The 16,640-nt window shown below is 41.8% G+C and overlaps 1 protein-coding gene across 7 annotated transcripts in view; it reads right to left on the bottom strand.

The window, feature by feature from the left end:
• Positions 1 to 8,009: 8,009 nt before the first annotated feature.
• Positions 8,010 to 16,640, bottom strand: part of GTF2H1 (general transcription factor IIH subunit 1) — a 44,788-nt gene continuing 36,157 nt past the window's right edge. For all 7 annotated transcript variants that reach the window (XM_001173120.7, XM_063782828.1, XM_054662140.2 and 4 more), the window contains 3 exons: positions 16,435 to 16,550; positions 14,368 to 14,460; positions 8,010 to 9,286 (listed from right to left, as the gene is read on the bottom strand). In XM_001173120.7, coding sequence (XP_001173120.1) covers positions 9,200 to 9,286; positions 14,368 to 14,460; positions 16,435 to 16,550 — 296 coding nt within the window. In that variant the 3' untranslated portion in view covers positions 8,010 to 9,199. The remainder of the gene's footprint in view (positions 9,287 to 14,367; positions 14,461 to 16,434; positions 16,551 to 16,640) is intronic.

The following is a 16,640-nucleotide window of genomic DNA, read 5'->3' as shown; positions in this document are numbered from 1 at the left end:
AGAAGGAAAAGTTCCAGCCTGCAAGATCAGGTTAGGGAGAGAGTGAGGAGGTTAGCGAGAGAGTGAGGAGGGTAGGGAGAGAGAGGTCAGTAGATACACAGAATTTGCATTCAAGAGCTGAATTTGAATCTTAGCTCTCCACTCCCGAGTTGCAGGGGATGCAGGGGCTTTTCATCTCTCCAAGCCTGTTTATTCTTAAGTAAGCTTCACGAGGGCATTTTGCCCATCATCTAGGACAGTGCTTTGTTTTTTTGTCACCCATGCTGGAGTGCAGTGGTGCGATCACAGCTCACTGCAACCTTCGCCTCCTGGATTCAAGCTATTCTCGTGCCTCAGCCTCCCGAGTAGCTGGGATTACATGTGTGCACCACCACGCCCAGTTTATTTTTGTATTTTTAGTAGAGACGGGGTTTTGCCATGTTGGCCAGGCTGGTCTCAAACTCCTGACCTCAAGTGATCCACCTACCTTGGCCTCCCAAAGTGCTGGAATTACAGGCATGAGCCACTGTGCCCGGCCAGGACAATGCTTTTTAATAACCAGAGGCTATTTTTACTTTTGACACAGGGTCTCTGTTGTCCACCTTACAGTGCATGATCATGGCTCACTGCAGCCTCAACTTCCTGGGTCAAGTGATCCTACCACCTCAGCCTCTGGAGAAGCTGGGACTACAGGCATGTGCCACCACACCTGGCTAATTTTTATTTTTTGTAGAGACAGGGGTCTCCCCATATTGCCCAGGTTGGTCTCGAACTCCTGGTTTCAAGTGATCCGTATGCCTTGGCCTCCCAAAGTGCTGGGATTACAGGCATAAAGCCACCACACCTGACCAATAAATTGAGACATTTATTTATTTATTTATTTATTTATTTATTTATTTATTTATTTTTGAGATGGAGTCTCACTCTGTTGCCCAGGCTGGACTGCAGTGGTGTGATCTCGGTTCACTGCAATGTCTGCCTCCTGGGTTCAAGCAATTCTCCTGCGTCAGCCTCCTGAGTAGCTAGGATTACAGGCATGAGCCATCATGCCCAGCTAATTTTTGTATTTTTAGTAGAGATGAGGTTTCACCATGTTGGCCAGGCTGGTCCTGAACTCCTGACCTCAGGTGATCCGCCTGCCTTGGCCTCCCAAAGTGCTGATTACAGGTGTGAGCCATTGTACCCAGTCAATTTGAGACTTTATAAGTAGAAGGCTGTATACTGATGCACAGTAGCTTAATAATTATTGAATGAATCTTGAGGATGAAATAAGAATGGTCATATAGCATGGCAAATATTTGGCAAATAGATCTAATAGATAGTAGATAGTAGTAAACTAACTAATAAGAGTTTCTTTCCCTTGATCTCTACCTCAGCTTTTTACCAATGTTGTTATATGGCAGCCTAAGTCAATAAGCTTTTTTTTTCCCCCTCGCTCTGTCGCCCAGGCTGGAGTGCAGTGGCGCAATCTCGGCTCACTGCAAGCTCCGCCTCCTGGGTTCACGCCATTCTCCTGCCTCAGCCTCCCGAGTAGCTGGGACTACAGGCGCCCGCCACCATGCCCTGCTAATTTTTTTTTTTAGTAGAGACGGGGTTTCACTGTGTAAGCCAGGATGGTCTCGGTCTCCTGACCTTGTGATCCGCCAGCCTCAGCCTCCCAAAGTGCTGGGATTACAGGCGTGAGCCACTGCGCCTGGCCCTAAGTCAATAAGCTTTGAACTGAAGCCTGGTAATGGTAAGTAATAATAATAGAGTCATGAACCTCATAATGTTTTGGTCAACAATGGACTGCATATACAAGGGTGGTCCTGTAAGGTTATAATACTGTACCATACTTTTACTGTATCTTTCCTATGTTTAGGTACACAAATACTTACTCTTGTGTTACTATTTCCTCACACTATTCTGTGTAGTAACATGCTGTACAGGTTTATAGCTTCAAATCAATAGGCTGTACCACATAGCCTCTATGTTTTGTAGGCTATACCATCCAGGAGGTATAGCCTACAACATGTTGGGAGGCCGAGGCGGGAGGAATGCTTTGTATAAGCACAGTCTGTGATGTTCATACAGTAATGAACTCATCTAATGATGCATTTATCAGAACATATCCTCATTGTTAAGTGATATATGACTGTAATAGTAATAAATGATAGAAAGAACATTTATTCTCAGAAAAAAAAAAGAAAGAACATTTATTGAATGGTCATTTTGAGCCAGGCACTATTCTATATTAGCTCATTTAACCTTCACGGTAAATCTGTAAGTACTACTATTATGCTCATGTTACAAATTAAGAAACTAAAGTCGGGTCGGGGGGTGCTGGTGGCGGGGGGAAAGAAAGAGACAGAGAAAGAAAGAGGGTGCAGTGGCTCCTGCCTGTAATCCCAGCACTTTGAGAGGCCGAGGCACGCAGATTGCTTGAGCCCAGGAGTCCCAAGACTAGTCTGGGCAACATGGCAAGAACTTGTCTCTACAAAAAATACAAAAATTAGCCAGGCATGGTGGCATGTGCCTGTAGTCCTAGCTACTCCAGAGGCTGAGGTGGGAGGATTGCTTGAGTCCGGGAGGTGAAGGCTGCAGTGCTGTGATTGTGCCACTGCACTCCAACCTGGGCCACAGAGTGAGACCTAGTCTCTTAAAAAAAAAAAAAAGAAGAAGAAAGAAAGAGAAAGAAAAACTGAAGCATGGAGAGATAAGTAATCACACAGCTAGCCAGCTAGTAAATGACAGGGCTGGAATTTGAACTCAGGCAGCTTACCTTAGATCTTGAGTGCTTCATCATATAAGTTAGACTTCTCTTAATTTATTCATCTGACAAAGAAAATGGATCGCTGTTGTATTTTTTAAGGAAATTCCTTCTTATCTAAGTTATAATTGTGATATGTAACTGTTACAATGCCAAACCACCATATTTAGGACATGCTAACTGAAACCTGTTAGTGACTTTGTTTTGAAGATAAACCCTTCGCACCTATTGAATCAAGTTTTAAGGTTGCTCTCCTGCTAACTCAGCATACTCTAAATGACTTTTTCTTTTAACTCAAGTTTGATCCCAACTTCTATTTAAAGAAAAATTTTAAGCCGGGTGCAGTGGCTTGTACCTGTAATCCCAGCAGTTTAAGAGGCTGAGGCGGGAGGACTGCTTGAGCCCAGGAGTTCAAGGTCAGCCTGGTCAACATAGTGAGACCCCATCTCTATGAAAAAAATTCAAAAAATTAACCAGGCATGGTGGTGCGAGGTTGTAGTCCTAGCTACTCGAGAGGCTGAGCTGGGAGGATCACTTGAGCCCAGGAGTTGGAGGCTGCAGTGAGCTATGATCATGTGGCTGCACTACAGCCTGGGTGACAGTCTGAGACCCTGTCTCAAAAAGAAAAAAAAAAAGAGCTCAAAATTTGGAGAATGCAGGTCACCACAAAAAAGTGTCTACTAATCAATCTAGTAAAGATGATCTAAGAAAATCAAATATGTACAGGTTTTGTGGGGAAAATGAAGGCACAGAAGAAAGCACTTTTACTTTTCTTTGAGGGAATTTTCCTCCATTTAGGTTTCTAAGGTTAAACAATAAAAACAAGAAGGTGCTGCAGTCTTTCACTGCGTGACTCGGGAAGCCTTATCAACATGCATTACAGCAAACACTTGCATAGCACTTGTGGTGTGCTGGACTCTGCTCTAAGTGGCTTATAGACATCTCAGCTATCCTCACAACAACCCTATCAGTTAAATGCTACTACTAGACCTATTTTGTAGATGGAGAAATGAAGACACAGATTAAGCAAATGGTTTACAGCTAGTGTTTTAGACAGGTGAGATTTGAACCCAAAGAGCCTAGTACCAAAGTATAGCATCCAACAGACACATGCTATACTATGTGTCCACTGCTGCAGGGATGTGGATAAATCCTGTGAAGGGGCTGTCAGAACACTTGACTTACTCTCCATTCCTTATTCTGTAGGTCTAAATGTTCAAGGGCAATAAGGATATGGTTGATATATGTGAAGTCTCGAGGATGTGTATTCAGCACAGGTATATAACCTGTTCTCAAGAATAACCAGGTGGCCGGGCATGATGGCTCATGCCTGTAATCCCAGCACTTTGGGAGGCTGAAGCAGGCGGATCAGAAGGAGGTCAGAAGTTCAAGACCAGCCTGGCCAACATGGCAAAACCCCGTCTCCACTAAAAATACAAAAATTAGCCGGGCATGGTGGCGGGTGCCTGTAATCCCAGCTACTTGGGAGGCTGAAGCACAAGAATCGCTTGAACCCAGGAAGCAGAGGTTGCAGTGAGCCGAGATGGTGCCACTGCATTCCATCCTGGGTGACAGAGCAAGACTCCACCTCAAAAAAAAAAAAAAAAGACAAAAGAAAAAAGAAAAGAATAACCATGTGTCAGAAACAGATACAAATGGGTAGGACCAAAATTTACAAGAATTTGGCTTGCAGAAATAGGATCACTAACGGATTCTTCTCTAAGGATATGAGCCCCTTTGTTAAGGATTATCTTTTTATTCATTTATTTATTTAGAGACGGGGTCTTGCTCTGTTGCCCAGGCTGGAGTGCAGTGCCGTGAACACAGCTCATTGCGGCCTGAACCTCCCAGGCTCAAGCTATCTTCCCATCTCAATCTCCTGTCTCCTGAGTGGCTGGGACCACAGGCACATGCCACCATGCCAGGCTTATTTTTTTTTTTTTTTTGTATAAAGGGGGTTTCACCATGTTGCCCAGCCTGGTTTTGAACTCCTGGGCTCAAGGGATCCATCCACCTTGGCCTCCCAAAGTGCTGGGATCACAGGTGTGAGCCACCATGCCCGGTCATTTTCTAACTTTTAAAAATTAAAAAAAAAAAAAAAATTAAGAGGCAGGGTCTAGCTGTCATCCAGGCTGGAGTGCAGTGGCATGATCATAGCTCACTGCAACCTCAAACTCCTGGGCCCAAGTGATTCTCCTGCCTGCCTCCTGACTACAGGTGCATTCCACCATGCCTAACTAAAAGGATTATCTTAAAGGGCCTGTCCAGGTGCACAGGTATCTCTTTGTTAGAAAAATCTCAGGTTGCAGGTTAGAAAAGAATTTAAGGGCATAGACAAATGTCCAGAAGAAGATGCACTGACCATCACCTCAGGAAAGACTTGGAAGTAAGGGTACAGAGACACTTTCTATTTTATATACTTCAGCACTATTCAAAACTCAGGGAAAAAAAAAACCCCACGAATTATGCTTTCACTATATGTATTGCACACACACACATATATAGCACGCACACACACACACATATGTAACTCCACCCAGGATGGAAAGAAAGTCAGTAGTGGCCACGAGATGACAAGATTTCCAGTCTCTTCTGTGACTTTAATATACACCCAAACAAGGAGATGGACTACTAACTCAGGCTGGTCACTCCTGAACCAGGTTCCAGGCAATACTCCAGTTCTGGACATTTTAACAGCTGAAAATAACTAAGACTCCCCTGGCCTCAAGAACTAACTGGGAGAACAGCTGAGTCTTGAGGGAGCTAAATTGGGAAAGGGCAGAGGTAATCCTAAGGAATTCCATGCAAGTCTTGACACTGGAGACAGCAAACCTAAGTTTGAAACACACAGCTTTCCATTCCAGACACTGTCAGCTCTAGAAAGATGGTATATGCAACAGGAAATCACTTTCTGGATTAAACTCTTCAGACTCGATGAGTGGGGTTACCTTTCTAGTTACAGATGTTAAAACATTCTTTTGTTTTCCATCCTGAAGTGGATTTTACAAGGTACCTCACCCACTTTGTAGTATGTCTAAAGCAGACTAACATTACTGACTTTTTTTTTTGAGATGGAGTTTCGCTCTTGTTGCCCAGGCTGGAGCAGAGTGGCTTGATCTCGTTTCACCACAGCCTCCACTTCCCAGGTTCAAGCGATTCTCCTGCCTCAGCCTCTTGAGTAGTTGGGATTACAGGTGCCTGCCACCACGCCTGACTAATTTTTTGTATTTTTAGTAGAGATGGGGTTTCGCCATGTTGGGTAGGCTGGTCTCGAATTCCTGACCTCAGGTGATCCACCCGCCTCGGCCTCCCAAAGTGCTGGGATTACAGGTGTGAGCCACTGCGCTAGGCCACTACTGACTTTCTTTCCAGAAAAGACTCATTCTCCTACAGCAGGACATGCTGTTGTTTACATTATTACATTTTATAGCCCTCAGGGCCTACTAGGCAGACTAATCCCATGATGCGATTTGCCACAAGTAAAGCACAGAATAGAGTCAGGCAGGAATGACAAAGGAGTCAAAGGAAAAACTAGGCAATGGAAGCCTGGGCTGCGGAATAAAAACTTGCAACTTCACAGACATCTCATCCCTTCTCCAGACTAGAGAAGCCTTAGGGTAAATCCTAGCTCTGACACATACTAGCTGTGTGAATTTGGGTAAATTACTTAACCGCTAAACCATTTCTAATCTGTACAAAATCTTGTAGTATCTACTTGCTTCTTCAGTTGTGGGAAGGGAGATACAGCAGAAAAAGTGTTTGGCACAATGCTGGTTTACAGCAGCCCTCAACCATCAGTGGTGCTATTATTTTCCACAAGAAGGTGAAGGGCCACATTGTTAAAGGTATCCAAGGCTCAAATATTTCAAGTGCAAGCTAGACATGAAATTCACAGCTATCTCTGTGAATCACCCTTGATTCCTTCACTCCCTGTGAGTTGGTCACATACACTGTAGAAATGCCGTTACTCAGGCCCTTCCTATTTACCAGGACTTCATTTTAATGTAGACGCTTTCCTGTGTGGTTTATTCAGAAAGTCTTCTAAATCTGTCCTAATTGCCAAGTTATTTAACCCCTGCCTAACCCCCCACCACCAGAAACCCCCCCCATAAAAGCAACTTGCTTAAAATTTTCTCTCAAGTCTCCCATGCCTAGTAGGTAAGGTCTGAGTATTTTACTTTAGCATACAAGGCCATTCACAACCTGAATTAAAATGGTTTTCTGAGCCTTACTTGTCACTTCCAACTCTCCAATCTAACACATTTTTCCTGTTCTTCTAACATATTTCAGTCTTTCAAACCTTCTCACCATCATGCTCTTCCCTCAGTCTAGAAGAGATGACTTTCTTCTCTACCTCACAAAATCCTACTCAACCTTCAAGACTTAGCTAAAATGCTCTTTTAAATGAAGTCTTTCCTTCAGGCTTCATATATATATATATATATATATATATATTTTTTTTTTTTTTTTTGAGACAGGGCTTTGTCTTACTGTCCAGGCTGTAGTGCAGTGGTGTGATCATAGCTCATTGCAGCCTCAATCTCCTGGGCTCATGCAATCCTCCCACCTCGGCCTCCAGAGCAGCTGGAACTACAAGCACATACCACCACGCCCAGCTAACTTTTTTTACTTTTAGTAGAGATGAGGTTTTGCTATGTTGCCCAGGCTGGTCTTGAATTCCTGAGCTCAAGTGATCCTCTTGCCTTGGCCTCCCAAATTGCAGGATTACAGGTATGACTCACCATGCCCAGCTTACAACTTAATTTTCAACACAGCACTCAACAGAACATTCTATTTCTTATGTCTGCCTTTCCCAATAGCCATTTTTTTTATTTCAATCATTTTTCTATTTGCCCCACTGTGGCAGTAACACATTTGAAAGTACTTTGTGAAAGTGTAAATTTTAAGGGATTATACCAGTACATATACTGATCTGAAAGAGAAATGGGAAGACTGAAGGCAGAAAATGATGTGGCTTCTTTCCCTTTACCAGTTCAAGGTCTTCATAAATTTTTCTTTTTTTTTTCTGTAAAAAAAGAGATGGAGTCTCACTATGTTGCTCAGTCTGGACTTCTGAACTTCTGGGCTCAAGTGATCCTCCTACCTCAGCCTCCCAAGTAGCTGGAACTACAGGCATGTGCTACCATGCCTGGCTTAGATTCTGACCTTAGCAGTCATTATATGAAGGATAACCAGTTTGTAACATGGCCTAAAATAAAATGAACAGTTCTCAGGCAGCCCACCCAAGGAAATTCACACATAATGAGAAACCAGAGATATGTTAGAGTTAAAAGGGTAAGTATAAAAAGTTTTACTTTTTTTGTGTAATTTTTAATACAAGACATCTAAAGTCTTAAACATTAAGTTGATCCCATCAGGAACAAAATATGGCACGAAGTTCAGAAACAAGAACATCTTTTTTTTTTTTTTTTTGCACTTAGGCTTTTCAGTCACTATGCAATGATTATCGATTCGCCAAGGACAGTAACAGTCAAATACTAGAGAAAAGGAGATAGGAGAAACATCTTTTATTTCTTCTAAAGAGGTGAAAATAAGATTTTTTTAATATTTCTCACTCATAAGATTTTTAAACTCTTAAAAATGCAATATCTTCTTTTCAAAGCACATGCCATCTTAAAAAAATCTTAGCAATGTACATTTGCACTCAAAGAAAAACATGCAGCGCCATTGTCTTCTGACAAAATTCTGCATTAAAAAACCCTATGCGACTTTCTGCAAATATATTCCCTCTTTATTATTCAGGGACTCCAAACTACAAACATTCAGTGCAATATTTATTGTTTCTTATTTCCGTAGGAAACACAGAACCAATGATGTCTTCTGACAACTGTTTCCTGATGGTTGAGCAACAGTCTCCCTTTGCTTTATTTTAAAGTACTCTTTTTAACTTGCTGATGTAAGGTATAATTGGAATTCATTAAAATTTGAGGATCCAATGGAGGGTGAAGAATGAAAGATGGAGGAGGAATACTTAAGGTCTACCCTGTGCCATAAACTTAGGAAAAAAATGTACACAGAAAAAAACGACAACCAAAAAACCTCAGATTTTATCAATGCACCCTTTAAAAAGTGTTTTTTTTTTTTAATTTCTGAAAGCAGCTTAATGTGAATCAAAAGCAGTTCCTGAGCAACTGCAGTAAACAGTCTTTTAAAATATATATATGTACATACACATGTACATATATGTGTGTGTGTGTGTATATATATATATATATTTGCAACTTAGCTCATTTGGTTCTGTCTTAATTTACCTCCCCAGCATTTAGTCCCTTCTTTCCTTTCAGTCTCCAATGTGCAAGTACAATAGCATCAGCTCTGGGAGTTGGCGTGGAGCAGATGTTTCTTATCACTCCTGTGAGGTCATCTGCTTGTCTGTCAGGCCAGGTTTCCAGAGTTGCTGCAGGTCATAGTTCTCTCAATCTCACAAAACCTGTAAGCATCATGGCCACCTCACGTTTTCTTCATCAGACGCCGTGACTGCCATGTGTGGAGCTTGTTGTAGGCTGTCTGGAGCATCTCTTCTATGTGACTTACCAACTGAAAAACACAGCAAGACACTTAACAACTGGGCAAAAGCAGGGGAAGTTAATCCTTCCAACCCAAATCTGGCACATACTTCAGAGTGTAGTTTCGGAGCTCCTCTGTATTTCCCCAGTCAATGAGGTAATGTGCAAGCCCTCTGAGAAGGTGCTGTCAGACACATTTTGTGTGGAAAGGAAAGACAGAAAGTAGGGGGCAGTGAAAAGGCTGCGGTTGTAATGGCTGTCCTGTCATTAACCAATAATAGGACAATATGAAAGTCACAATTGTGCTCCAGGCCTCAATTCCTTCTGTCAAACGAGGGGTCTGAACTATATCTGTGATTTTCTAGATTTGAATACTGGTCAGCCAACTAAGGCCAGGATGGTAGTATAAACTTTATTTTATTTTATTTTATTTTATTTTTTGAGACAGAGTCTTGCTCTGTCACCCAGGCTGGAGTGCTATGGTGTGATTTTGGCTCATTGCAGCCTCCACCTCACAGGTCCAAGCAGTTCTCATGTCTCAGACTCCCGAGTAGCTAGGATTACAACCATGAGCCACCACACCTGGCTAATTTTTGTATTTTTAGTAGAGATGGGATTTCACCATGTTGGCCAGGCTGGTCTTGAACTCCTGGCCTCAAGTGATTCACCCACCTCAGCCTCCCAAAGTGCTGGGATTACAGGCCTGAGCCACCATGCCCGGCCAGGTTTTTTTTTTTTTTTTTTTAAATAGTGGAGATGGACTCTTGCTATGCTGCCCAGGCTGGTCTCGAACTCCTGGGCTCAAGCAATCTTCCTGCCTCAGCCTCTCAAAGTGCTGGGATTACAGGCATGAGCTGCTGTGCCCAGCCCCGTATATACATCTTGGCAGAACACTGGAAAAATGCCTTATTCTCCTGAAGATTCTGATTCAACAGGCCTGGGATGAGACCCAAGAATGTTTGATTTTCAAAAGCTCCTGCAGTTAATTCTGCATAATTTTGTGAAACAGTTTGCTATTTTTAGGGTTTTTCCAACTCCAGCATTTCAGGAGTTCAATACAACTCAGCAGATTACAGAAGACCTAAATGGTTTCAATGCTTCACACAATGTGCTATGTCATGTCTTGGGTCAGGACTATAGATCTTTGAGTAGATTAAGAATTTTGCCCTCATCATGGACATAGCTAGAAGTCAACAGGATCATATGGAATCTTTTTTATTTTTTTGAGACATGGTCTCACTATGTTGCCCAGGCTGCAGTGCAGTGGCTATTCACAGGTGCAATTTTAGTTTACTATAGTCTCAAACTCCTGATTTCAAGTGATCCTCCTGCCTCAGTCTCTTGAGTAGCTGGGACTACATGTGCATACCACCGCATCTGGCTTATACTGACTTTTGAGGTAGAAGTCTCTGGAATATGTTTCCTTGGAGGTGGACAGTGTTTATGTGTTTAGAAGTAAAGTTTTGCCAAGTCTGGGAGGATGGAGATGGAGATCAGGAAGTCCTAAATTCCTTTGGCATGTCAATGTTTAGGTCTGAGGGGTACAGAGTTAAAAAAATTACCCTTACTGCCATACCTGTTTATCATTATGGGGGATAGGAATATTTAGCTCTGTCTGGAAACTATAAAAATTACTTATTCTGTTTGATGGGCAGCAGTATCTATATTATCAATTGGAAGACACGAACACCATATCCTTCTGCAAGGCTACGCATGGCCTCAGCATCCTTTTCTCTTTTTTTTGAGATGGAGTTTCACTCTTGTTGCCTAGGCTAGATGCAATGGCACTATCTCAGCTCACTGCAATCTCCGCCTCCCAGGTTCAAGCAATTCTCCTGTCTCAACTTCCCGAGTAGCTGGGATTAGGGGCACTCGCCACAACGCCTGGCTAATTTTTTGTATTTTTAGTAGAGACGGGGTTTCACTGTGTTGGCCAGGCTGGTCTCGAACTCTTGACCTCAGGTGATCCACCCGCCTCAGCCTCCCAAAGTACTGGGATTACAGGTGTAAGCCACCATGCCTGGCCCTCAGCATCCTTTCCAACACAGCACTCCAAGCAGTTATAATCAATTGAGAAGGCACATGACCTGAAACCTATCTGCCATCCTTGCCCTGCTGTGAGAAGACACTCCAAGCTTCTATCTGATTATAAGTAATGCTGTTTTGTATTTTAAGAAAACCCACTTAGAATATTTAGGAAATAAATATGAAAAATCTTGCTGATGATTTTTCAGCTTTCAATTGTAAAACTCCCCTTTTATTTATCCTACTTATTGAATACTGAATCTTAAATTTGTAACTAGAGTCATGTGCCACATAATGTGCATATATGATGGCGGTCCCATCAGATTATAATAGAGCTGAGAAATTCCCATCATCTAGTGATGTCGTAACATCATACAGCAGCACATTATTCACTCGTTTGTAGGGATGCTGGTGTAAACGAACCTATTAAGTAGCCAGCTGTATAAAAGTATAGCATGTACAATTATGTATAGGACCTAATACTTGATAATGATAATGAATATGTTACTGGTTTATCTATTTACTGTATTTTAAAATCATTATTTACGGTGTACTCCTACTTATATATATAAAAAAGTTAACTGTAAAACAGCCTTACGCAGGTCCTTCAGGAGGTATTCCAGAAGAAGGTATTGTTTCACAGGAGATGACAGCTCCATGTGCATTACTGCCCCTGAAGACTTTTCAGTGGGACAAGATGTGGAGGTGGAAGACAGTGATAGTGATGATCCTGACTCTGTGTAGGCCTAGGCTAATGTGTGTTTGTGTCTTAGTTTTTAACAAAAGTTTAAAAAGAAAAAAAAAAATTAAAAATAGAAAAAAGGCACCAGGCGTGGTGGCTCACGCCTGTAATCCCAGCACTTTGTGAGGCCGAGGTGGGTGGATCACGAGGTCAGGAGTTTGAGACCAACCTGGCCGACACAGTGAAACCCGGTCTCTACTAAAAATACAAAAATTAGCTGGGCGTGGTGGTGGGTGCCTGTAATCCCAGCTACTCGGGAGGCTGAGGCGGGAGAATCGCTTGAACCCAGGAGGCAGAGGTTGCAATGAGCTGTGATCATGCCATTGCACTCCAGCCTGGGCGACAGAACTAGACTCCATCTCAAAAAAAAAAAAAAAAAAGAAAAAGAAAAAAAAAAATATATATATATCTATACAGAGAGAGGGAGAGAGAGAGAAAGAGAGAGAGAAAGGCTTATAGAATAAGAATACAAAGAAAATACTTTTGTACAGCTATACAATGGGTGTTTTAGGTTAAGTGTTATTCCAAAGAATGAAAAACTTTAAAAATATTTAAAAGTTTATAAGGTAAAAATGTTATAGTAAGCTAAGGCTAATTTATTATTGAAGAAAAAAAGCTATATTGTAAATTTAATGTAGTCTAAGTGTACAGTGTTAGTAAACTCTGCAGTAGTGTACAGTAATGTCCTAGGCCTTCACATTCACTCACTGAGTCACCCAGAGCAACTTCTAGTCCTGCAGTCCTGCAGGCTCTATTTATGGTAAATGCCCTTTACAGGTGGACCACTTTTTATCTTTTATACTGAATTTTTACTGCAACTTTTCTATGTTTAGATACACACATACCATTGTGTTAAAACTGTTTACAGTATTTAGTACAGTACTATGCTGTACAGGTTTGTAGCCTAGGAGCAATAGGCTACACCATATAGCCTAGAAGTATAGTAGGCTATATAGCTAGGTTTTAAGTACACTCTGTGAGGTTCATACAACAAAACTGTCTGTCAATGAATTGTTTAGAACACATCCCTGTGGTTAAGCAACACGTGACTGTACTATTCTTCCCAAGGTACCTCTGGGAGGGCTTGTATAACTGCACATACAAATGATCTGATGTGGTTGCTCTAACCTTGTTTTAAATACAATGCTTAAAATGCTGGGCATAAAGTGACACTTCTCAATACCTCATCCACTGACCTTCCCCACTGTAAACAATCAGGGAAGCTGATGCCAAATAGAACCCAGGAACAGTTTTGCTTACTATGAGTAGTGGCAATTCTATCTTTCCTTACGCTGCTAGTTTTGTGCTTGCTACTCAGTTTTTCCAAATTAATAAATTAGTAATATGTATTTTTCAGAACATACACATAGATTGTAAAACTTTTTGAGACAGAGTCTCACTGCGTCACCCAGGCTGGAGTGCGGTGGCATGACCTCGGCTCACCGCAACCCCTGTCTCCCTGGTTCAAGCAATTCTCCTGTCTCAGCCTCCCGAGTAGCTGGGACTACAGGCATGCGCCACCATGCCAGGCTAATTTTTGTATTTTTAGTAGAGACAGGGTTTCGCCATGTTGGCCAGAACTGGTCTCGGAACTCCTGACCTCAAGTGATCAGCCTGCCTTGGCCTCCCAAAGTGCTGGGATTACAGGCATGAGCCACCGCACCCGGCCAGATTGTAAAACTTTTCTAAGGGAAAGCATGGAGATGGTTATCACAAATGCTTTGGTTAGTCATGACCTCTGGAGGGGAAGAGAGAGTGGTATGCAACTGGACAGGGGCACTCAGGGAATATCTATGGGTTATGGCAACATTCTACTAATTTTCCTGATTGGTAAGTAAACAGACAGTTATTTTATTATTTAAAAAATATGTATGCATTTTATATACTTCTGAATGCATGACACATTTCAATATTAAAAAATAGTACTTTGAGCAACAGAAAATAAAATATTGGCCGGGTGCAGTGGCTCATGCCTGTAATCCTAGCACTTTGGGAGGCCAAGGTGGGCTGATCACCTGAGGTCGAGTTTGAGACCAGCCTGGCCAACATGGTGAAACCCCGTCTCTACTAAAACACAAAAATTAGCTGGGCGTGGCAGCATGCGCTTGTAATCTCAGCTACTCAGAAGGCTGAGGCAGGAGAATCCCTTGAACCCAGGAGGTAGAGGTTGCAGTGAGCTGAGATGGAGCCACTGTACTCCAGCCTGGGCGACAGAGTGAGACTCCGTTTCAAAAAAAAAAAAAAAGAAAATTAAGTATCTACTCATTTACATGAAAGCAAAATCAATTTCATCATTTTACTACAAAGAGAAAGAAGATCAGGCAAAAATCAGATTGCTGCCTTACATTTGTGCTTAAATACTGTCTCCGAATCTTTTCTTGGAATGGACAGAGCTTCGTAACTTGGAATCGTTCCAAATTACTTTTCATTTTCACTACCTAAAAAAGATGAGAAACAATAAATTACAGAGAAATCTCAAGCTGTAGAGACCAACAGAAAAACAATCTTCTACATATGAAAGTTACTTTTCTTGTAGAATTTTTTAAAATGTAAAAATAAAATAAAAATATACCAATTATATCACATTGTTAACCCTTCAATGTGAGTATCTTTCAGTCATAAATACTCATTTGGCCAGACGTGGTGGCTCACGCCTGTAATCCCAGCACTTTGGGAGGCCGAGGTGGGCGGAACACAAGGACAAGAGATTGAGACCATCCTGGCTAACATGGTGAAACCCCGTCTCCGCTAAAAATACAAAAATTAGCTGGGCGTGGTGGCACACGCCTGTAGTCCCAGCTACTCAGAAGGCTGAGGCAGGAAAATTGGTTGAACCCAGGAGGTGGAGGCTGCAGTGAACTGAGATCACACCACTGAACTCCAGCCTGCCGACAGAGTGAGACTCCATCTCAAAAAACAAAAACAACAAAAAACCCCAACTCATTTAAATAGTCACTCATTCATTTATTCATTCATTTAGAGACAGGGTCTCATTCTGTCACCCAGGCTGGAGTGCAGTGGCAACATCATGGCTCACTGCAGCTTTGACCTCTCTAGGCTCAGGTGATCACCTGAGCTACTTTTCTTAATTTTTGTAGAGACGGAGTTCTGCCATGTTGCCCAAGTTGGTCTCAAACTCCTGAGCTCAAGCGATCTGCCTGCCTCGACCTCCCAAAGTGCCCGGTTTAGTGGCTCATGCCTGTAGTCCCAGCTACTAGAGAGGCTGAGGTGGGAGAATCACCTCAGCCCAGAAGGTAGCGGCTGCAGTGAGCCGAGATCACTCCACTGCACTCCAGCCTGGGTGACAGCGTGAGACCCTGTCTCAATAAATAACATAAAATAAAATAATTATTGTCTTTCAACGTATGAATATACCAAATGCTTCTCTAACCAACCCCCTTCTGGTAGATATTTAGGCCATTTCCTCTATCTTAGAGAGTGGTAGATCATCTCTAGCTAAGTATTTGCATTCCTAATTATTTCCTAAATTTCTAAATGTTGAATTTCATTTGAAGTTTCATTTGAATGCTGAAGTAAAAGCATCTAAAAAAACACTAGCAGTGGAAGAAAGGACTCTTGGCTACTTGGTCAACATTGATCATTTTAAGATTTTTGTTCTTCTGCAAATTAGTAGGTGAAAAAAATATTCTTTTAAAAAATTTATTTATGTATTTTTTGGAGACAGAGTCTTGCTATGTTGTCCAGGCTGGTCTCCGACTCCTGGGCTCAAACAATTCTCCCGCCTCAGCCCCGCCAAAGTGTTGGGATTACAGGTGTGAGCCACCATGCTTGGCCAAAATGTTCTTTTACTGTAGCTGTAATTTATCTGCATACTGGTAAGTGTGAGCATTTCCCCTTAATCTTCCTAGGCCACTCCATTCTTTAGTGAGTTGCTTGTAAAGTGTTTGCCTATTGTGCTTAATGAGGTCTTTATCTTTTACTTAATCATGGTTTATGAAAGCAATTTACAGTATTACTATTAATGTTACATTTTTCATTTGTCACCTGTCCTTTAATTGGTTAAAGGGGTTTTAGTGTTAAAAAGCTAGTGCTATACTTGTTGTCAGTTCTTATTTTGGATTTTGTTATCCCTGAAAAACGTATCAAATGTAAATAACTTTATTGATGTAATTTATTTTGGGTCTCTATTCACAGTGGCTTGGAGGTAGATACAAGTTTTAAGTTGTATGATTATTAGTTATGGAACTCGTCTGGATCTCAGTTTCCAAATCTATAAAATGGGTACCAATAGCTACTCCATAAAGATGCTGTGAGGTTTACATGAAACGATGTATGCAAAAGAGTTATCCCAGTGTCTGTCACATGGTAAGACTTAATAAAACTTTCCAATTTCAAAACTTCTTGTAAGTCACTACCACAATTATCTGGCTGTCTTCAGAACTGGTTCTAACCTTTTCTTCTAGGAATGGCGTATTAACAGGAAAGCAGGACCAGAAATGTCGTAGAAGTTCTCCAACAGCTACATATAAGTGTTTCAATTCAGATTGAATATCATTTGGCACCATCTCTGCAAAAGAAGAATGAGGCCCATAGGTTAAGAGCTATTTTAACATATACAGTCTCGAAAAAAATGACCACTCAGAGAATAAACTTGAAC

This window comes from Pan troglodytes, chromosome 9, assembly GCF_028858775.2.
Source record: "Pan troglodytes isolate AG18354 chromosome 9, NHGRI_mPanTro3-v2.0_pri, whole genome shotgun sequence".
Lineage (NCBI taxonomy): Eukaryota > Metazoa > Chordata > Mammalia > Primates > Hominidae > Pan > Pan troglodytes.
The sequence above is the reverse complement of the archived record's forward strand: the minus strand, read 5'-3'. Positions and strand labels throughout refer to the sequence as shown.